The 24,002-nt window shown below is 43.5% G+C and overlaps 1 protein-coding gene across 6 annotated transcripts in view; it reads left to right on the top strand.

Moving 5' to 3' along the window:
• The window catches only part of kiaa0825 (KIAA0825 ortholog), a 594,535-nt gene that overhangs the window by 153,680 nt on the left and 416,853 nt on the right, over nucleotides 1-24,002 (top strand). For all 6 annotated transcript variants that reach the window (XM_078565259.1, XM_078565275.1, XM_078565269.1 and 3 more), the window contains exons 5-7: nucleotides 11,076-11,246; nucleotides 15,705-15,796; nucleotides 18,234-18,452. In XM_078565259.1, the coding sequence (XP_078421385.1) occupies nucleotides 11,076-11,246; nucleotides 15,705-15,796; nucleotides 18,234-18,452 (482 nt within the window). The remainder of the gene's footprint in view (nucleotides 1-11,075; nucleotides 11,247-15,704; nucleotides 15,797-18,233; nucleotides 18,453-24,002) is intronic.

The raw sequence follows: 24,002 nt of genomic DNA, 5'->3' as shown, positions 1-24,002 counted from the left end.
TAGACTGTAAATAGTTGAGACCCCAATACTGAACCGTGTGGCACCCCACTGTTACAGTTTGCCAACCTGAAAGTTACCCATTTATCCCAAGGCTATCAAACCATCTTGTGTAGTAACCTTTTATGTGGCACCTTTTCGAATGCCTTTTGTAAATCAAAATGCACTACATCTAATGCTTCTCCTTTATCCACACTGCTTGTTACATCCTCAAAAAACTCTTAAAAATTGTCAAGCATGATTTCCCTTTCAATCAGACAGCGTCAACCTGGTTTTAACGTGATTTTCTATGTGCCTACTATTACTTCCTTAATGGATTCTAGCATTTTTCCAATGACATATGTTAGACTAACTGGTCTATAGTTTCCTGCTTTCTGTCTCTCTCCTGCCTTGAATAAAGGTGTTACGTTTGTGGTTTTCTAATCCCCTGGGACTTCTGCAGAATCTAGGGAATTTTGGAAGATTATAACCATGTCCATCCACAATCCCTGTAACCACTTCATTTAAGACCCTTGGATGCAGGTGATCAGGTACATAGGACTTGTCAGCTGTTGATCTCATTAGTTTTCCTGGTACTTTTTCTCCAGTGATTGTTTTAAGTTCCTCCTCCATTTTTGTGCCTTGATTTCCTACTATTCTTGGGATGCTTTTTGTGTCTTCTACCATGAAGACTGATACAAAATACTTGCTTAAAGTCTCTGCCATCTTTTTGTTTCCCTTTGTTAATTACCCAGTCTCATCCTCCAAGGGACCAATGTTTACTTTAGCTACTCTATTGCTTTTTATCTACTTGTATAATTCCTTATGGCTGTTTTTATGTTTCTTTCTAGTGTACTCTCGTATTCTAATTCCTCCATTTTTTTCATCAACCTTTGCTGGTTCTACAATTTTCCAAGGGCAGAATTTTCACTTCACCAGGCCAGTGTGCGCCAGACCTGCTCTACTGTGAAATGATGCGTGATGACGTTGGACGAGCGTCCCGACATCAACATGCAGTCGCGCGATGGTTCGGTCAGCGGGTGCGTGTGGGAATTGGCAGTGGTCCTGCCGACAATTTGAAGGCCTGTTAAGGCCATTAAAGTATTAATTAACTTAAATTTTCCGCTGCCCGTCCAACCTTACAGTTGGAGGGCAGGTGAAATGGCCAAGCAGCCTTTGCATTTTTTTGGAAACCTCATCCACAGGCAGGATGAGGTTTCCAACAACAAATAAAAATAAAATAAAACTTTTCAAATTTCATTCATAACATGACAGAGCCACATGAAGGGGACATGTTTTATAACATTTTTTAAATCTTTATTTCTAATTTTTAAAACTCTTAATCTTCCTGAGGCAGCTCTGTGCCTCACAGAGGCCCCTGCCCCCACGTAGGCAGCCACTCTTGTTTCACGCTGGGCAGGCCTTAATTGGCCCGCCAGCGTGAAATCGCAGTCTGCTCACGATCGCGGGCGGTGGTCAGCTTCCCAGCCATCCCTGCCAAGCCCGCCCGACGAGGGAAAAATTCTGCCCCTAATCTTCAGGGGCACCACACAGCATTGTACGTCTTTTCTTTCCATTTGATATCATCCTTAACTTCTTTAGTTAGCCATGAATAGTGCATTCTTCTCACAGGGTCTTTCTCAATGGAATATATCTTTGTTGAGAGTTATGAAATATCTCCTTAAATGCCTGCTTGTCCACTGTCTTACCTTTTAACCTACTTTCCCAGTCCACTGTAGCCAACTCTGTCTTCATAACTTTGTAATTGTCATTATTTAGGTTTAAGACAGTAGTTTCAGACTCAAGTTTCTCACACTAAGTTGAATGTGAAATTCGATCATGTTACGATTACTCTCACTAATAGGATCCTTTACTATGAGATCATTAATTTTATCTCATTAGACTTTGCTCGGTCTAAAATAACCTTTTCACTGCTTTCAGAATATATCGTTCTAAGAAACGCTCAAATACATTGTATGAACTCATCCTCAAGTTTACCTTTGCCAATTTGATTTGTTCAATCTATATAAAGATTAAAATTGCTGATGGTTATTGCAGTACTTAGAAGGCCCCATTGTTTCTTGATGTATAATCTGCCCTACAGTGTTGGTACTGTTAAGGGGCCTATAAACTTCTCTCACCAGTGTCTTATTTTCCTTGCTATTTCCTACCCCACCCAAACTGATCCTGCATCTTGATCTTCCGAGAAGGAGGCCCCAATACCCCATCCTTGTTTGGCTATTGTCCACTGCATTTTGCAGTCTCTTTGGCAGTTGGGTGTTTGAGGCATGCTTATATTGAAGCATTGCCTGCCATTGCCATTCAATGTTGGTGACCACCTGCTGGCCCCTCAAATTATAAGTCACAGAGTACCTGGGAGGATTCATCTCAGTACTTATGCTAGGATGTGCCCTTTCCAATAGATTTTTACTCTGTATTCTATCTGGGCTCCTGCATTTCATCTTTTGTCAAGAATTCGCCTGTCCTATTCCCTAACCTGGCAGATTTTACCTAATGTACTTTTATAGATCCAACTTAAGATCATCAAAAGGGAAATGTTCAAACAACATCTGATGGCTTTGTGACAGGGAATAGTCATTGAGGATTCTTCCCATATTTCCTCAGTAATATCAGTAAATAAATTATTTAAATAAAACTTTACAACACAATAGACTGTTGTTTAAGTTTAAAAATTATGCACATAGTTGTATGTATGTTCACTTTTTAATTCTACATAATGACATATGGTTTATATTGGTTTTCAGATATTTAAATCAATGTAAAATCAAACTGTTAATTGCAATAAAGAAATTGTATTCATCCCTTCTTTGTCTTGTCTCTTCAGATTGTATTTTTTAGTAAATTTAGACCATTGGGCCCATTTGTTGGAATGTGAAGTTGAGGTTACAACCGGATCAGCCATGATCTCATTGAACAGCAGAGCAGGCAGTCCATTTGTGGGAATGTGGAGTAGAGGTTACAACCAGATCAGCCATGATCTCACTGAACAGTGGAGCAGATGTGAAGGGCCGAGTGGCCTATTTCTGCTCCTAATTCGTAGGTTCATATGTTTCCTATGCCTGCCTTGCTGCTGGATAGGTATAAGGACCTGAAGTATGCTCTGCCTCTTGAAGACAGTAGGGCTACTACTTGTCTTGGGTTAAATGGCTTGAGGGATCCCTGGCATAGACTTGCCTCTGTAGGGCTTAGTGCTGGCAAAATGGCGAGGGGTGTTGGTGGAAATTTGTGTACAGCTACATTTGCAGTTCTAACCACTGGTTTCAGGGTCTTCTCTAAAGTGCCACAGTGAGGTTCTAAGATTGATGTGGTGCACTCAATAGATTGACAAGAGGCAGGAGGCTGGAAATGCTCCTCCTCTAAGGAAGGGGTAGGGCCTATCAGAGATGTAATTTGGTAACGTGCGTTGATGCTGAAGATGTGGGCAGGGTTCTCAATGAGTTTGTCTCTGTCTTCACTAAGGAGAGGGATGATACAGACATCCTAATTAAGGAGGAGTGATGTCAGATATTAGATAAAATAAGTATAATGAGAGTGGAAGTACTGGAGGGACTGGCATCCTTGAAGGTGGATGAATCACCAGGGCTGGATGGATTGTACCCAGGTTGTTAAAAGAAGCTAGGAAGGAATTAGCGGATGCTCTGAGGATCATTTTCCAATCCTCACTAGACACAGGCTCGGTACCAGAGGATTGGAAGTCTGCAAGCGTTGTACCAATATTTAAAAAGAATGCGAGGGATAGGCCGGAAAGTTATAAGCCAGTCAGCCTGACTTCGGTGGTGGGCAAATTATTGGAATCAGTTCTGAGACACAGGATAAACTGTCACTTAGAAAGGTAGGGATTAATCAGGGATAGCATGGTTTTGTCATGGGAAGATTGTGTCTTACTAACTTAATCAAATTTTTTGAGGAAGTAATGAGGATTGATGAGGGTAGTGTGGATATCGCCTACATGAATTTTAGTAAGGCATTTGACGAAGTTCCACATGGCAGACTGGTCAGAAAGATGAGATCCCATGGGGTACAGGGGAAGGTGATAAGTTGGATCCAAAATTGGTTCAGCGACAGGACACAAAGAGAAATGGTCGATGGATGTTTTTGCGAATGGAAAGCAGTTTCTAGTGGTGTTCCACAGAGCTCAGAGTTGGGGCCCTTGCTGTTTTTTGTATATATTAATTATTTGGACTTAAATGTGGGATACATGATTGGGAAATTTGCAGCTAACACAAAAACTGGCTGTGTAGTTGATAGTGAAGAGGATAACGGTTGCCTCCAGAATGATATTAATGGTTTGGTTAAGTGTGCGGAAAAGGGGCAAATGGAATTCAATCTAGATAAGTGTGAGGTAATGCATTTGGGGAGGGCAAACAAAGCAAGGGATACTCAATAAACAGGAGGATATTGAGGGGTTGAGGAAGTGAGAGACCTTGGAGAGCATGTCCACAAGTCCCTGAAGGTGGCAGGACAGGTGGATAAAGTAGTAAAGAAAGGTTTTGGAATGCTTTCCTTTATTGGACGAGGCATTGAATACAAAAGCAGGGATGTAACGATAGAACTGTATAAAACGCTGGTTAGGCACAGCTGGAATTTTGTGTACGGTTCTGGTCACCACATTACAAGAATGACATAATTGCTCTGGAGAGAGTACAGAGGAGATTTACAAGAATGTTGCCAGGGCTGGAAAGTTGCAGCTCTGAGGAAAGTTTGGATAGGCTAGGGTTGTTTTCCTTAGAACAGAGGAGGCTGAGGGGTGTGACCTAATTGAGGTGAACAAAATTATGAGGGGGCTAGTTAGGGTAAACAGGAGTAACCTGTTTCCCCAGCTAAGGAGTCAATTACCAGGGGGCATAGATTTAAGGTGATTGGTAGAAGGATTAGAGGAGATATGAAGTAAACTTTCACCCAGAAGGTGGTGGGCATCAGGAATTCATTGTCTAGATTGGTGGTTGAGACTGAAACACTCAACTCATTTAAGAGGGACCTGGATCTGCACCTGAAGTGCTGTAACCTGAAGTCTACAGACCAAGTGCAAGAAAGTGGGTTTAAAAATGAACACTTAGTTTCTTTTTTTGACCAGCGCAGACATGATGGGCTGAATGGCCTCTTTGTGCACTGTAACTTTTCTATGGTTCTATTTATGATGGGCCTGAATCTGTTACAGACACAGGGCCAACCCTGTTCCCCCAAGAGAAGCCTGAGAAATTACAGGATGACATAAATGAATATAGATATTTTTTTACCAGGTGTTGCAAATATCTGATTTCACAATCTATTCATATGTTTACTTCAGAAATTAAAATTTAAATGTAGATAAATGGAAACACTTGGTTGAAAAACAGGTAAACAGACCTGGGGTAATTAAAACTCAAAGGGTAACCTGTGTTTATTTAATAATGTCAGAGTTGGAAGTGAAAAAACTTAAGCAATGGATGACCCATCTTTGGGCTCTTGGTAGGGTCAGGAGGTCTACATTTATTTCAATAGGAGATTTAAATTTTTCATGTAGTTCCCAGATCCAGGAAACTAAAAGTGCCTTTGTAAATGAGGTTGGAACCAGCAAGTCTGGAAAGAGAGCTGTTAACTCTATTGGAAATATAAATTATTCATGTGGGTCACAGAATCAATGACAAAAACAGAATTACCTGGAAAAACTCAGCAGGTCTGGCAGCATCGGCGGAGAAGATAAGAGTTGACGTTTCGAGTCCTCATGACCCTTCAGCAGAACTGAGTATAGTTAGAAGAGGGGTGAAATTTAAGGTGGGGGGCTGGGGGGAGAGAAGTTGGGGGGGGTGGGTGGGGGCGGGGGTGGTGGTTGTAGGGACAAGCAAGCAGTGATAGGAGCAGATAATCAAAAGATGTCACAGACAAAAGGAACAAAGAGGTGTTGAAGGTGGTGATATTATCTAAGAAAATGTGCTAATTAAGAATGGATGACAGGATGCAACACCTGCCCCTTCACTTCCTCTCTCCTCACCGTCCAAGGGCCCCAAACACTCCTTTCAAGTGAAGCAGCATTTCACTTGCATTTCCCCTAACTTAGTGTACTGCATTCGTTGCTCCCAATGCGGTCTCCTCTACATTGGAGAGACCAAACGCAAACTGGGCGACCGCTTCGCACAACACCTGCGGTCTGTCCGCAAGAAAGACCCAAACCTCCCTGTCGCTTGCCATTTTAACACTCCACCCTGCTCTCTTGCCCACATGTCTGTCCTTGGCTTGCTGCATTGTTCCAGTGAAGCCCAATGCAAACTGGAGGAACAGCACCTCATCTTCCGACTAGGCACTTTACAGCCTTCCGGGCTGAATATTGAATTCAACAACTTTAGATCTTAAACTGCCCCCCCCCCCCCCCCCGCCCATCCCCACCCTCCTTCTCGTTTCTTCCCCTTCCCTTTTGTTTTTTTCAATAATTTATATAGATTTTTCTTTTCCCACCTATTCCCATTATTTTTAAATCTATAACTGTAATACCCTGTCAGTCTTTCCACCCCTTCCCCACTAGAGCTGTACCTTGAATGTCCTGCCATCCATTCTTAATTAGCACATTTTCTTAGATAATATCACCACCTTCAACACCTCTTTGTTCCTTTTGTCTGTGACATCTTTTAATTATCTGCTCATATCACTGCTTGCTTGTCCCTACAACCACCCCACCCTCAACTTCTCTCCCCCCGCCCCCCACCTTAAACCAACTTATATTTCACCCCTCTCCTAACTATACTCAGTTCTGCTGAAGGGTCATGAGGACTCGAAACATCAACTCTTTTCTTCTCCGCCGATGCTGCCAGACTTGCTGAGTTTTTCCAGGTAATTCTGTTTTTGTTTTGGATTTCCAGCATCCGCAGTAGTTTTTTGTTTTTATCACAGAATCAATGGGTTGTTTTGAAGATAAAGGACATTTAGTTTACGTTTTTGTTTGGAATATCCCAAAGTATTCCACATGTTATGGAGATAGGTTGTAGGGATTAAGGAGGCTCCTTTGTTTTAATTTACCTGTGTGCGTTTGCTCACAGAAAAAAGCAGAGTCAGCTTGGAAGGCTGAGAGAGAAAGCTGCTGGCATGGTTGTCTTGAAATGTTAGGAGTAGACAGTTGGGAATCTGCCAGCAGCCAGAACAAGGAGCATAGGGGTAGTAGTAATCAGGGATGTTTCAGATCTGGAGTCACTAAACAGGAATTGTGTTTGGGACCCGTGCTTGGAATGAAAAGTCCAAGTGCATGGAGAATTAACATTGTCAGATCTGCCTGGGAAGGCCGGGGGAAAAGATCAGCAGTGGAATCCTTGCATAGAAAGAGAGTTCCGGAAGTCTAAGTGCCGGACTGGGAAACTAAGGAAGTCAAAGTAATTCCTAAGAGCTGTGGGACACTCTGATTTGGACTCAGAAGAAGTGAAGGAACCCTCAAGATCCTGTAATATATAGGGGAACTTGTGGGTGAAAAATAAAATGGAACAGGGAGTGTCCTGTTGAGATTTTCAGCCTTAAATAATAAGGGTTTACAAAATATGGTGTTAAATTATAAGTACTTGATTTGTTTAATCTCTGTGCAGTAAAAGTATTTGTTTGAAACATGATGTCTTGTGGCACAATTTTTTTCAGTTAATAACTGGGAGTTTGTACTTTTTTAAAGTTAAAGGTCTCACTCAAGGTCATAGCACAGGTCTCTGACCCCATTCTTCTGACCATCGAGTTTAGAAAAAGTGTTTCCTAGGAGGGAAATTAGGAAACATTAGCCAGCATAGATTTCTAAAGGGGAAATCATGGGCAGAATATCGTTGTTGGCATGCAGAAGCGGGCCCTAAATGCTGACGCGTAAAATCACGTGAGATGATGTTGGGCGTGTGTCCCAACGTCATCGCGCGTCATTTAGATATAGCGTTCGGTGGGCGCACGCCGGCTGAACTGTCAACAGCCTATTAAGGCCATTAAAAAAGCAATTAACTTTATTAACAACGCAGCCCGTCCAACCTTAAGGTTGGCGGACAGGCGAAGAGCCCAAGTGGCTTCCACGGGCGGGATGAGGTTTCCTGAAGGTTTTATAACATTAATAAATAAGTTTTGTGAACTTCACAAACATGTCCCAGCTCATGTGACATGTTTAAATAATTTTTTACTTTATTTTTAAAAAACTTTTATTATCCACTTAATCTCTCTGAGGCAGCTCCATGCCTTAGGGAGATTGCTGCGCTCTTTCACGAAAGAGCGCAGGCCCTGACACTCCCTCCATCCCCCGCCTGCACAGGTAGCGCTTTACGCTGGGCGGGCCTTAATGGGCCCAACCGCATAAAATGGCGGTGCGCAGGCAATCGCAGGCGGCGATCGGCTGCGTGCCTGCCCACACTCGCTCCCGCCCAGCCCGCCTGCCATAGGTAAGACTCTACCCCGTGTTTAACTAACTTGCTGGAGTTTTTTGAAGAGGTAACAGAAAAGGTCGATGAGGGTAATGCCGTTGATGTGGTGCACATGGACTTTAAAGAGGCATTTGATACAATGCCACACAACCGACCTGTGAGATAAGTTATTGCTCATGGAATATAAGGGACAGCAGCAATGTGGATACAAATTGGCTGAAAAATAGGAAGCAAGAGAGTAATGGTCAATAGATATTTTTCGGAGTGGAGGAAGGTTTGTAGTGGAGTTCCCCAGAGGTTGGTATTGGGACTCTTCCTTTTCCTGATATGTATTAGTGACCTAGATCTTGGTGTGCAGGGGACAATTTCAAAGTTTGCGGATGATATGAAGCTTGGGAGTGTTGTAAACTGTGAGGAGGACATTGTAGAACTTCAAAAGGACATAGACAAGTTGGTGGAGTGGGCAGATAGGTGACAGATGAAGTTCACTGTGGAGAAGTGTGACGTGATGCATTTTGGCAGGAAGAAAATGGACAGACAATATAAAATAAGGGGTGAAATTTTGAAGGGAGTGCAGGAGCAGAAAGACCTGGGTGTATATGTGCATAGATCGTTGAAGGTGGCAGGACAGGCAGAGAGAGAGCAGTTAAAGCATATAGCATTCTGGACTTTATTAATAGGGGCTTGGAGTTCAAGAGCAAGGAGGTTATGCTGAATTTATATAAGACACTCGTTAGACCTCAGCTGGAGTATTGTGTACAGTTCTGGGTGCCACATAATAGGAACGATGTGAACACAGAGAGAGTGCAGAAGAGGTTTACAAGAATAGTTCCACGGGTGAGAAACTTCAGTTACGAAGATAGGTTGGGGCTGTTCTCCTTGGAAAGAAGGCGGCTGAGAGGAGATTTGATAGAGATGTCCAAAATCTTGAGGGGGCTGGACAGAGTAGATAGGAAGAAGCTGTTCCCGCTCATGAAAGGATCAAGAACGAGAGGGCACAGATTTAAAGTGATTTGCAAAAGAAGCAAATGTGATGTGAGAAAAAACTTTTTCACACAACGAGTGGTTCGGGTCTGGAATGCACTACCTGGAAGTGTGGTGGAGGCAGGTTCAATTGAAGCATTCAAGTGGACATTGTTTCTGTTCAAATAATCATCTAATGTGCAGGGGTATGGGGAAAAGGTAGGGTAATGGCACTAGGTCATGCTGCTCATTTGGAAAGCCAGTGCAGACACGATGAGCTGCATAGCCTCCTTCTGCACCATTGAAATTCTGTGATTCTGTGATACTAGCTTGATGCAACTGAGTCACTTGTTCTGTCATTTCAGAGGGCAGTTAAAATCAGCCACATTTCTGTGGGTCTGGAGTCACATGTAGACCAAACTGAGTAAGGATGGCAGATTTCGTTCCCTAAAAGGTATTGGTGAACCAGATGGAATTTTACAACGATCTGATAATTTCATGGTTACCATTACTGAGACTAACTTTTAGGGCTGAATTTCAGTGTTGGGGAGGTGGGGTAGAGAGTGTGTATTGCTTCCCCCCTCCGCCCCCTTGCAAAATTCAGATACCAGTGGATCAACTTAAAAAAAAAACGCCCCACAGCAATAATGTGCTGCTGGTGAGCTAAACGAGCAGAGAGTGGGACTTCTGCCCCTTGGTGGGAAGAAGTTCCACCCTTGAGAGCTGCTGACCAATCAGATTGGCTAGCAGCTCTAACAATTCCAACAGTGCCAGAACTGAGTAGTGGATGCCGCTCGAGCTGCAAGTAGGTCTTGGGATGAAGACAGCAATGGTGTCTGAACCCAGGTAAGTCCTGGGTTTTGGATAGGGAGGGTTTGGGGAGCCTGGTGGGGAGGGAGCAAGGAGGGCGGGGTCAGGATTTGGTGGCCAGGCGAGGGAGGATGCCCCCAATGCACACAGGGCATCCCCTGAATGGTGCCCTTCCCCCCCGCCTTTTCCACAAAGTTATTTTAAAACGGCTTTCTCACTCCCACCTGCCTGCCCACGCCAACCCTATCATGGCATGAGCAGCATAATATTTGGGTCAGTTGGCTTGATTATTAAAATATATTAAGTAATGGCAGGTAGGCTACCGAATTCGGCGCACACCCACCTACCATATTATGGGACCAGGTCGTGGCTGGGCAGGAAGGTGGTGGGCTGGCCTGCCCACCTGCCGAAAGGGGGGGTCATAAAATCCAGTTCTTAATTCCAGGGTTTAGTTAATTCAATTTAAATTCCCCAGCTACCTTGGTGAGATTTGAAACTATGACTCTGGAGTGTTTCTCTGTGACACAGGATTACTGGTCTAGTAACATAACCACAATGTTTTCTTTTCCATTAACAATCAGTAATCTTTTTATAGAAACTGCAGCACAAAGGAAGGCCATTCATTCTGTCCTGCCAGTGCTTTCTCCAAGAACTGTAGTTATCTACTCCAATTCCAATTCCCTGCACTTTTCCTATACCCACTTATATTTTCAAATATTCATTGATGTTTGGGATGGGGATGTGGAGGGGAGAAGGAAGAGGCAAGACATTACTCTCTTTGCTATTGTAACAAGCTTAAATCGTGAAACCTTTGTTAATGTTGCTGCTAAAACGTGTGTTAAGCTGTGTTGAGTGTTCACACCATAACATTGCTAACAGTAACTTTCAGGTTGTATTTATTCTTATTAAGTGTAGTGATTTACCAATTTACATTTTCGTTACTTTGCTTTGTTTGACCAGTTTCACAGGAACAGACTAAGGAGGTAAGGAACTTATGTCTCACTGCGCATCAGCTTAGGTGCCTTTCCCACCTGATGAAAACTCTCCTTCACTTGGAAAAGCGAATGGAGGAACTATCTTCAGAGGTCTTTTTGGGAAACTTTTCCGCACAGCATGGCAGAAATGTTCGAGGTAAAGCTTACCCGTATCTAATAGATTTAAAATTATTTGTTTTCCTTATTTCCAAAGAACAATAACATTCTTTTTATATTTTGTGGGAATATGTTTTCCTTTGCTTCCCCCCTATTTTGCCTGGCCTGTGCAGCATGATATCTCAAAGCATGGGTGTGTGACCTAATCTGATTCCACCTTCGGGTGGTAAATGGGAGTAGTGCTCAAATATATTGTGTCACTGTGCTCTGCAGCACTATAATAAAATTTTTTAATTGTACTGATCACCCCCAAAAAGTAACTTTAAAATCACAGTGGTTGTGACAGGACTGTTGGAAGAAATCTGGGACAGTCTTATTGCGTAATTTTGAAAACTAAAATACTCAGATGTACAGAATGTTATATTATTGCATACATAAGCGTACTTGCCAACTATTCAGATTTGTATCTAAATTACAGATTTTCAAATGTTTTGTGTATATTTTTAAGTGCATCAAATATTTTAAACCATCTATTATGTACTAAAAGTGCTGAAAGGGCCTAACACTGTCTTTAAAAAAAAAATGGACATTTCTTACCTCAGGCTTTGTGAATTAAAAAATGCATTTTAAAATTGCCAACATTTACCTGCAGTACCAGTTAGGAGAACCTTGATAAGCTCTAACATTTATTAAAAGATCTGTCATGTTATATTAAAAGCTGAAGATACCGCCAATGTAATGTAATAATAATAGCAATATAATGTAGCACTGTGAGTGAACATGCAGTCAAACTCCAAGCCATTGTACAGCTGTTCACCATTGGTTTTACCCATATTAAAGTTGAACAATGACTAAAATTTAATGTAATTGTTGCATAGGCGTACACTTCCCTCGTTTTTTCCGAAAAACTCCTTGACCACCCTTCCTTAGCTCTCTTGAAAGGATGAGATGTGGCCCTTGCCCCAAACATCAAAGGAAAGGAAAATTGAACAGGATGCGCAATAAGTAGCCTATCCATAATGTTTAACACTATCATATAACGTTGAAATGACTTTCCCTTCTTATTTTCTAACTGTTGGAGCCTATAAAATATTACTTAATTGACATTTCATATTAAATTTTTAGAAATATTTTTGCATATTAAATATTATAACCTTATCCAAATATGCTGTTATTTCATTTAATGGGGATGGACATTTCTTTTTAGATTCTGCTGTCAAATACATCAGGTAGCTTCAATGAGGAGAGATCCTTCCTCTCGCTATCCACATTACTGATCAACAAATATTGATAATTCTGTTGCAGCTTCAGTATTTAATATTGAGGTAGAGTTTTTGCTAGGTTGCTGGCTTCTCCAGTGTAATTCACCACAAATCACATAATCCACTGCAAAAGATCAAGGAATTTCAAGCGCAAGATATGTACAAAGCAAATCAAGTTTTAAAAAACATTGTGCTGGAAGCCAGCTCCGCCCACAAAACTGGTCACGCCCTCAGATTGATTTAGTCATCATTGCAAGTTTCTGCCAATTGTGCCCTTTTGCAGGCCTTCAAGGAGGCTTCTAATATTAAGCTTTTTTTTTAGGTGCAAGGATGCCAATAGGCACCCTATAAAAGCTCTTACTATTAAAATCATAAGAATACATGAAATACAAAAAATAGGAGCAGGAGTAGACCATATGACCCATCGAGCCTGGTCCTCCATTCAGTAAGATCATGGCTGATCTCAGGCTTCAACTCCACTTTCCTGTCTGCTTCCCATATCCCTTGATTCTCTGAGAGACCAAACATCTGTTTACCCTAGCCTTAAATATATTCAGTGGTGGAGCATCCAAAACCCTCTCGGGTAGAGAATTCCAAAGATTCACAATCCTTGAGTGAAATAATTTCTCCTCATCTCAGTCCTAAATGTTCTGCTCCTTATCCTGAGATTGTGCCCCATATTTTAGATTCCTGACCAGCTGAAACAATCTCTCAGCATCTACCTGATTAAGCCCCTTCAGAACCTTATATGTTTCAATGAGATTGCCTAACATTTTTCTAAACTCCAGAGAATACGGGCCAATTTACTCAGCCTCTCATCATAGGTCAACCCTCTCATTCCTGGAACCAATCTAGTAAACTGTCTGGCTGTCCTGTCTCCAATACAAGTGTATTCTTCTTTAAATATGGAGACCGACAAAACTGCACACACAATTCCAGATGTCGTCTCACCAAAACCGTGTATAATTGTAAAATATTCAATTTGCTAAGAAACTAACTATTGTATACCAATTTAACTAGAAAATGATTCTGTACAATTTTTACAGTTGCTTTCACGTATTTAAAATCAAGTTACACAGAGGTGGCAGAATGGATACTCTGATTATGAATTCTTATTTTTTTCTGCTAAACTCATTTTCAGCTGTATTAATAAAATTGTACCTGGTAACCACTTAAATATATCAAGAAATATTTTGAATGCAAAATAAAATTAACATCTAAAACACTGCCTAATTGTGATGGTTCAATGTAGATTTCAGGTTGTAATATGAAAATATATTTGAGCAAGAAGCTTGAGCAAAAGCGTCAATTCAGAAAACCAGCACAATTTTGACTGCAATTTTGCACCGGTCGTTGTCCAAGACAGAAACTTAATCCCACTGTTTAGAATGGAAAGTCTTTAAAGCTATTAAATAATTTTTCAAATCAAAAGCAAAATACTCTTTTTACTTGACTGAAACAGAAATAATATGTGTTTATTGTGAGATTGGACGTTTTCTAAAAAATTTTTGGGAATATTGTGTTATTCTGTGAAGAAGACTGTGGGCAGAATTTTTCCATCAGTGAGCTGGGGGCGGGGCCTGCTCGCCAACGTGAAAATGACACGGGGGAACCCCCGATGTCATCCCACCCCATTTAAATATTCAGGAAGGCGGGGGGACAGCGTGGTCAGGGTAGTTAAATCAATTAAAGGCCCTGCCCGTCCAACCTTAAGATTGGTGGCAGGCCAGGAGCCCCAGCGGGCTTCTGAAAAAACATGAAACCTCATCCACTGGCGGGATGAGGTTTCATGTCTGTTTTAAAAAACTTTATTAAAGTTTCTGTGATATTTATTAACATGTCCCATCAGGGGGACGTGTTAATAGTTTTTTTATTTTTCTATTTTTCAACTTTCAAAAACTGTCAGCGCTGTCCCTGAGGCAGCACTTAGTCTCAGGGTGATGTGTGCTCTTTCGCACACATGTGCGAAAGAGTGCATTCTGGCAGTTGGGGAATCTCCCCCCCCTAGCCTGCACAGGAAGCGCACAACGCTTCCCGTCGGGCGGCCCGTTGTGCAGGCCTTAATTGGCCCACCCACTCAAAATGGCGGCGGGGCCCGTTTCGGCGGCGGCGATTGGCTGCCCGCTCTCCGCCGAGCCGGTGGGGCCCGCCCGCCCATCAAGGGCAAAATTCTGCCCTGTGTGTCTGTGTGTAAATGGTTTGATTAAGCTGGGGAAAATTTGCTAGAGACATTCTCTGGGAGGTTTAAAACATGAAAGGAGAGAGGCGTTAAGTATGCATTTGTAATGAGACATTGTGGTGGGTTTGAGGTACAAGTAAATAGTTTGGATCTAACATTTGCGTTTTTAGATAAGTTGAGTTTGTTTGAATATTAAAGGGAAGTCAGAGGTGCCAAGAAACATTTTTGCATCTTACAGGAGTTCCATGGGTAAACAGAAGAGGTTATATTACATTTTTATTGACCCAAAAGTAGATATAAAATAGAAACATGAAACATTTTATATTTGGAAGGAGTTTCAAAGAGGTGTGAGAACAATGGAACCTGAGATGAAATGGGAAAAAGGTACTGTGGAGAGTTTAAGGGTTGGTTGGCTAGTGGGCAATTAGCTGTTGGCTGTTGGGTATGTGAGGAAGATGTCCTGGAAATAGATCCACGCTGGGAGAAGATGCAGTTTGAATCAGCCATCCGGTCAAGCCAGAAAAGTCTTGGGCTGGAAAAAGCAGTCTTGTTCTGAAGTCTTGGATTTTTACAGCAGCGTGGAAGAAAGTTTAAGAGTAGCATGCCTTTACTATAGCTGCAGCAGTTTGCCTTGGGGGATTTTTATAGTTAAACATCTATAAAGGAGTGTTGCCTGGAAGGTGTTTACTGGGCCTGACCAAATAGAGGGCCTTTTGTGGACTGTTTTGGAAGACTAATTCTAAATGTGTAACTGTAATCTTGTGTGCTTAAATTTTCTTTTCTTCTTGTTAATAAAACTTTTACTTCTAATTTTTAAAATCCCCAAAGTGTCACTGGACCTCTTGCTGCAGAGTTCAGTATATTTTCTTCTTGTTTTCAGAATAAAAAAATAAGGGTATAGCCTGTAAGCCAAGTTTCCCCCGGGGATTTGGTTTATTCAGCAATTAACATCTGCTGTAGTCATAACAATCTGAGCGTAGTTTATCAAGATTGCATGGGATCCATGTCCTGCAGTATGGCAATATTTACACAAGTACAATGGTATTTTCTCTGCTAGGAGTGCTAAAGAAGACCCCAATAAACACTGATGTGCCATCAGAGGTGAACAAAGCTCATATCCAAGCTGAGCAGTTACTACTTGTGACCGAGGTAATCTAAGCTTTGTGTTAACTTTTCTATGTGATGCCAATGATTTCTATAATAATTTATTCTTAAAACCTTGATATTTCCAGTCTGGAGGCCACCAGCAGTTTTCAGTCTCAATTTTAGCAGAAGATAGTTTTAAAAGAATGATGTCAGAAAGTGCGTTCTTTAATAAATGCCATCATTTTATGGCATCCACCCTGAAACAAATAAGATACTGAGGGGCCTTGAAAGGGTAGATGTTGAAAGGATGTTTCCTTTGTGGGAGAGACTGGAACTAGGGGACACAGTTTAAAAATAAGAGACCTCCCATTTAAGATGGCAATGAGATTTTTTTTTCTCTTCGAGGGCTGTGGGCCTGTAGAACTGTCTTCCCTAGAGAGTGGTGGAGGCAGGGTCACTGAGTATTTTTAAGGCTGGGTTAGATAGATTCACGATTAACAAGGGAGTCAAAGGTTATAGGAGGTAGAAAGGAAAGTGGAGTTGAGGCTACAATCAGATAAGCCATGATCTTATTGAATGATGGAGCAGACTCGAGGTGCCGAATGGGCTACTCTTGCTTCTAATTTGTATGTTTTTTATATTCAATCATGGGATGTGGGCATTGATAGCTAAGCCAGCATTATTGCCCTTCCCTAATGGCCATTGAGAAGGTGGTGGTTAGCTGCTTTCTTGAAACATTGCAGTCCATGTTGTGTAGGTATACCCACAGTGCTTTTAGGGAGAGTGTTCCAGGATTTTGACTTCATAACCGTGAAAGAATGGCGATATATTTTCAAGTCAGGATGGTGAGTGACTTGGAGGGTAACTTTCAAGCAGTGGTGTTCCCATGTGTCTGTTGCCCTTGTCCTTCTAGACGGTAGTGGCCTTGGGTTTGGAAGGTGCTGTCTAAGGAGCCTGGATGAGTTTCTGCAGTGCATCTTGTAGATGGTACACATTGCGCCACTGTGCATTGATGTTGGAGGGAATGAATGTTTGTGGATGGGGTGCCAATCAAGCGGGCTGCTTTGCCCTGAATGGTGCCAAACTTCTTGTGTGTTTTTGGAGCTGCACTCATCCAGGCAAGTGGAAAGAATTCCATCACACTCCTAACTTGTGCCTTGCAGATGGTGGACAGGCTTTGGGCAGTCAGGAAGTGAGTTACGAGCCATAGGATTCCTAGCCTCTGACCTGATCTTGTAGCCACAGTATTTATATGGCTACTCCAGTTCTGTTTCTGGTCAATGGTAACCCCCAGGATGTTGATAGTTCAGGATTCAGTGATGGTAATGCCTTTGTATGTCAAGGGGTGATGGTTGGATTCTCTCTTGTTGAGATGGCCATTGCCTGGCACTTGAGTGGCACGAATGTTACTTGCCGCTTGTCAGCTGAAGCCTGGATATTGTCCAGGTCTTGTTGCATTTGGGTATGGACTGCTTCAGTTTCTGAGGAGTCACAAATGGTGTTGAACATTGTGCAATCATCAGCGAACATTCCCACTTCTGACCTTATGATGGAGGAAAGGTCATTGATGAAGCAGTTGAAGACAGTTGGGCTGAGGACACTACCCTGAGGAACTCCTGCAGTGATGTCCTGGAACTGAGATGACTGACTTCTAACAACCACAACCATCTCCTTTGTGCTAGATATGACTCCAAACAGTGGAAAGATTTCCCCCGATTCCCATTGACTCCAGTTTCGCTAGGACTCTTTGATGCCACACTCGGTCAAGTGTTACCTTGATGTCAATGGCAGTCACTCTCACCTTGTAGTTGTTCATATGTTTGTATCATTGCTTGATAGCTCACCCACAGAATTCATCAGCAGTATTTTTGTAGAAGTGAATGAATCTCAATTTTATTATAAAGTAAATAATGACTGCAGTTTTATATAGAGTGCCATAGTATGTCCTATTTGATTCTACGCATTATTTCTTTTTATAATGATGTCCAGAACAATATTGGTCACTGCTAGTCTTACTCGAGTCCATGGAGTTTATGCTGCTATGTTTGGCTCAGCAATTTTCACCGAGTGTGCAATATTTGTCATGGCATAATTTTTACTTGCCAGTATGGCGAGTTTCATGCTTTGAAACAATCCATGTTTGCAATCAGTGCCAGATCTCAATTGTTCCATTCTTTAATCCTGTTATGCAAAGTTTTTTAAAAAATTGATCAAAAACTTATTTTGAAATATTGAGCAGGGTTTTATCTCACCTCCTCTCCTTCACTCGCCTGCAAATGGGACTGTAATGGGATGAATTTGATGGAATTGAAGGTACTGTTTTGGAATGATCAAGTAGAATCATACTTTGAATTCATATGATCTGGACACTTTAGCCTTAAATTTTCCTAGCTTTTATTCTTCATTTCAGGTTTATTGTAATAACGAGGCTTACTAGTTTTTCTTTTAAATTGTGTGTTCTAATTTTTAACTGTGATTCTTTTGCTTATTTATGTTGTAGTCTGTTTCTCTTGAATGCAACTGGAGAAATGCTTTGAAGGGCCTAGCATCTTCTACAGCCCATTGTGTGAAAAGGGTAATTGAAGATACATGTTCAAGATGCCTTGAACAAGAAGCAAACCAGTACACATCAAGTAAAAGTTTGCCAACATGTACTCACCCAGTGAAAGCTACATGGGATCTGTACATGGAAGAAGAGCAACCCAAAAAAGTCGCAAAGGTAATACCACCACAACAGAATGTTGACATACTATTAAAAGATGTGAGGTACAATAGAAATTTGGCACAACAGCTTATATACTAGCCATTGTATTCAAGTGTTTGAATAGTGACCATTTTAGGAAGAATGTAACAATACACACAAGCCCAAAAAAATCATATTTCCCTTTTAAGTCCTTTCCACCTGCAGATCATGCAGTCTGCTGTTCAAGGGTTTTAATCAGTTTCTCTCCAAGATCCTTGGGTAAATCAAGAATACCTCCAGAATATCTATCTAATTTTATATCTAATACTTTATCCATCCGAATCCAGTGGGTTTCATGTTGCTTTGGTTGGGAGGTAACAACTTCACACAGCATTGAGCTGTATCTATATGAATGTATTCTTACAACCCACAATCTCATTCTTCAACATAAAATTACCTAATCCATTTTTAAAGTCATCGCACATATGCACAACACATGATCAATGTTTCACAGTAGAAAAATGCATGCCCGAGAGAACAGTAACACCAAAGCTATATAAATTAGCTTCATCATTATGGCACCAGCCAAATCTGCAAGTCATGCACACCCATAAGAAAACAGCGTGAGTGGGGAGGCAGTCGGGAAACGAAACAGCGTGAGTGGAGATGCAGTCAGGAGTCTGAAAACAGCGCAAGAGAGGCAGTTGGGAGATTGGAAACAGCATGAATGGAGAGGCAGTCAGGAGTCTGAAAACAGTGCATTTGGAGAGGCAGTTGGGAGATTGAAAACAGCGCGAGCAAACAGATAGTGACATCACAGCAAAGAAGCAATTTGGTTGGTTGGAGAAGAAGCTAGCTGTTTGGTGAGTTTCTGGTGAGTATCTAGTAAGTGGTTAAGGTTTATTCTCTTCCTAGGATTTAAAATAGTATAGGCATTGTACTTTTGTAAGTTGATAGTAAGTTGATTGGCCGGTAAGTGTTTAGTGTTAGGGACAGTGTGTTAATAACCAACTTAGAACAAAGGAGTTAAGGTAGATCTAGATCTAGAAATAAAATAGAACTAAAACTTAACTTTAATTATTTTATTATAATTTTAAACACCTAAAACACAGCAATGAGCTATATCTATATGAATGTATTCTTATAAACCACAATCTCATCCTTCAACATAAAATTACCTAATCCATAACCAGTGTAGTTAAGAAACATGTAACTTTTAGCTGTCAGTGATACTAGCATATTTGAACTTGACAGCTTCGCTTCTGTTCTGAGCTTCATTCTTAGCATTTCCAGCTTCATTTCAGGACTCATTGCTATCTAAAAGGCCCCCGGGGGACCATGTAGACCCTTCTAGGTATCAGAGAGCCTTCTGTTACCCTGGTAATGGGGAATGTGGTCTCCACTGGTGGCACCACATCTGAGGGCGAAGGGAGAGGAGGCCAGGAGCGATCTGTGGGAGGAGAGGCACAGGCAGGGCCAGCCTGTAGTCGAAGGCAGAAGGGGCCGCAGAAGACGCCACGATCCTGCTGCCAGGGTTTACAGGCGGCAATGCAGCTCCCTCAATATGTCCGAGGTGCAATGCCGAAGGAGGCTCCACCTCTCCAGGAAGACCGTGACCACCATTTGTCAGATGATTGGGCCTGAGATCATCTCCAACTGTGTGGGTGGACACCCCATGCCAGTGGCTCTGAAGGTCCCAGTGGTCCTCAACTTCTGTGCCTCTAGCTCTCTCCTGGGGTCAGTGTGGGATTTTTGTGGAGTGTCCCAATTATCTGTCCACAGTTGCATGAAGTTGGTGACAGAAGCTCTGTTCAGGCGGTTGATGACATTTATTCATTTCTGTATGGACAAGGCCAGCCAGGCTGAGCGAGCCAGAAGGTTTGCAGCGATTGCTGGGCTCCCCTGCATCCAGGGTGCAATCAACTGCACACATGTGGCCATCAAGGCGCCAGCGGGTCAGTTAGGTGCCTTTGTCAACAGGAAGGGATTCCACTCGATGATCGTCCAGATAGTGTGTGACCACAGGACACAGATTCTGCAACTCTGTGCATTGTACCCTGGCAGCTCCCTTAACGCTTATATCCTGAGACACACCCAGGTACCGAGGCTATTCAGTGCTCCAGCCCGACTGGATGGATGGCTGCTGGGTGACAAGGGCTATCTGTTGAAAAGCTGGCTTATGACGCCTCTCTGCCACCCAAGAACAGAGGCAGAGCAGCATTAGAATAGGAGTCGTGCCTCCACAAGAGTGGTGATAGAGAGGACCATAGGTCTTCTGAAGGTGTGTTTCTGATGCCTGGACCGTTAGGGTAGCACTACAGTACCCCCCCCAGAGCAGGTGTCACTGATAATGGTTGCATGCTGCACTCCCCACAATCTGGCACTGGCAAGGGGGGAATCCACTGGAGGAAGAGGATCTTGCTGCAGCTCCACAGGCCACAGAGGATGAATCCAGTAGTGAATCAGAAGAGGAGCACGGTGAGGAGAACGCTGAGGGCATGGAGGCAGACCTCTGGATCCTTCAGGGAGGCAGAGACACCAGGGACACCTTGATCCAACACTCCATCAGCTAGGCTACTAAAGATCTGCTTCCACCTCATGCCAGGGTTGCTGCCTCCATCCCGAATGTTTGAAATGACCCTTTCGTTTTAATCCAAAGGCCATTCAGTGCCTGTGCAATAAAATTTAGAGCCACTGACGTTCAACATTACACGCTGGCATATCCTGCACCGAAAAAATACAAAGGTGAAGCATACTCAGGCCATTACAACCAAAACAAAAATTATCTCATTTTGACAATCCAAAAAAATTAACATAACCTTCTCTGGTCTTCATTCCCAGATCAGAAAACATCAACAAAACATTACACAACAGAAGATCACCCATGACCAGTCCTCCTTGTGCCTTAAACTTACATTTGCAAGTGCTACGTATTGGTGCCCACCTCCCCCACCCTCACTGGCAGCGGCATTGGAGACAGCATGCTGACTCTGGCCTTTTTGACCTTGGCAGTCGTCCTCTTGCCACTGGAGCCTGTGCTGGCCCTGCCTGGGAGGGAGTGGCCAGTGCCACTGCTGGCATCTCCGCAGTTATTGCAGCCTCATCAGATGCCACAGTCACTGGCAGAGGGGCAGGGGAGCTGCTGCCATTATTCAGAGCACCCTGAGAGGAGCCCGCAGAGATGACAAGCAGCTCGTGCGCCAATGTGAGGTTACTCTGGGCCTCCCTGCTAGCCATTGATGGATGGGCACCTAGCTGGGATACTAGGTGCCTCATCCATCTCCCACACTGGCACTGACTGCCTGAGGTCATTGCCTGTGTGATGGCTTACAGGTCCAAGCGCAACCCCAGGAACCCCCGGTCCCTGGAGCTGCCTCTCCATGAGAGTTGCCATTGTTTCAAAGGAGGTGGCAGTGTGCTCGGCAATGAGGGTCAACACATTGCTCATGCTCTGCATGGACTCCTCCGCACCAGAGACCATAGTATGCATACCCTAGTGGATCTCCACCAGATCCTCCCACACATGCTGCAGGACATCCAGCATCTGCTGCCTAATGGATGACTCCAGAGGCTCATCATCTACCTTACACTCAGCATTGTCCTGGCCTCCAGAAGTCTTCTGACTGCCGGCGCCATGGGCACCCTCTACCTCTGCCTGCTCCTCAAGTGAGCGTGAAGTGCCCTCAGCGCTGTGCTCTGACATTCTAGCTGAGGATCTAATGCCTACCATGGTGCTGGTATCTGCACTGGTGCCTGGTTCAGAGAGTGTGTCTGACGCAGGTGCATGTGAAGCCTGGCGGTCCCCTGTCATCAGGGGTGGCCCTTTGGAGTCCTGCGATTGAGTGCATGCTGGCGAATCTAAGGGAGAACAACAACGTGTCATTAGTTTAAGTCGTCACATTGTCACTGTACATGTCAGGCACCCTGGTGAGACAATGAAGATCTGCATCATGGTACCATCATCTTTCAAGGAACAGTGGGGAATCCAGTTTTGAGGCTGTCATCAATAATGAGACTGCACAAGAATGTTCGCACCATCTGAGTCTCTCACCTCTCTGCACTGCACTCTTACCTTCATCTGACACCCCAGCTTCTCCAGGGCAGGTTGACCACGGTGTGTGGAGCCACTCCATCTCCAAAGCGCCCTGCTCAAATCTGGATAGGTTTGGGGGGGCCTCCGCCTGTCCGCGACCTTTCAATGTTGTTCTGGGTCGTCTTCTCATGAAAGGACAGAGGAGCATGGATTAGTCCACTCTTTACCTGCAACGCATTTGCAGCCTGGCCAACTCCAAATGAGGGACCTTCCTCCAAATAAAAGGTGTGGCTGTGGGGACCCACATGGGCCCCAGTTATGCCTGTCTCTGTATGGGGTATGTGGAACATTCCTTGTTCCAGTCCTACTCAGGCCACCTCCCACAACTCTTTCTCCGGTACATCGAAGACTGTTTCGGTGCCGCTTCATGCTCTCTGGACCTGGAAAAATTTATTAATTTTGCTTCCAATTTCCACCCCTCCATCATTTTCACATGGTCCACCTCTGACACTTCCTTGACCTCTGTCTCAATTTCTGGTGATGGACTGATCACCAATATTCATTACAAGCCCACCGACTCCCACAGCTCCTCACACCCTGCTTCCTGTAAGGACTCCATCCCATTCTCTCAGTTCCTTTGCCTCCGTTGCATCTGTTCTGATGATGCCACTTTCCAAAACAGTTCTTCTGACATGCCTTCCTCCTTCTTAACTGAGGTTTTCCACCCACGGTGGTTGACCGGGCCCTCAACCGTGTCCGGCCCATCTCCCGCGCATCTGCCCTCACACCTTCCTCTCCCTCCCAGAACCATGATAGGGTCCCCCTTGTTCTCACTTATCACCCCACCAGCCTCCGCATTCAAAGGATCATCATCCGCCATTTCTGCCAACTCCAGCATGACGTCACCACCAAACACATCTTCCCTGCACCCGCCCTGTCGGCATTCCGTAGGGACCGTTCCCTCCGGGACACCCTGGTCCACTCCTCCATCAGCCCCTACACCTCTACCCCCTGCAACGGCACCTTCCCTGCAACCGCAGAAGGTGCAAAACGTGCCCCTTTACTTCCCCCCCTCACCGTCCAAGGGCCCAAACACTCCTTTCAAGTGAAGCAGCACTTCACTTGCACTTCCCTCAATTTAGTCTGCTGCATTCGCTGCTCCCAATGTGGTTTCCTCTACATTGGAGAAACCAAATGCAGACTGGGTGACCACTTTGCGGACCACCTTCGGTCTGTCCACAAGCATGACCCAGACCTCCCGGTCGCTTGCCATTTCAACACTCCACCCTGCTCTCATGCCCACATGTCCGTCCTTGGCCTGCTGCAATGTTCCAGTGAAGCTCATCATAAACCGGAGGAACAGCACCTCATCTTCCGATCAGGCACTTTACAGCCTTCTGGACCTAACATTGAATTCAACAACTTCAGATCATGGACTCTCTCCTCCATCCCCACCCCCTTTCCAATCCCCCTTTTCTCTAATAATTTATTTATTTTTAAAATATATTTTTCTTTTCCCACCTATTTCTATTCTTTTAAAATGTATTTCCGTC

The sequence above is a fragment of the Cetorhinus maximus genome, chromosome 2, assembly GCF_964194155.1.
Source record: "Cetorhinus maximus chromosome 2, sCetMax3.hap1.1, whole genome shotgun sequence".
Taxonomy (NCBI): domain Eukaryota; kingdom Metazoa; phylum Chordata; class Chondrichthyes; order Lamniformes; family Cetorhinidae; genus Cetorhinus; species Cetorhinus maximus.
This window is presented reverse-complemented; position numbering and strand designations above follow the sequence as displayed.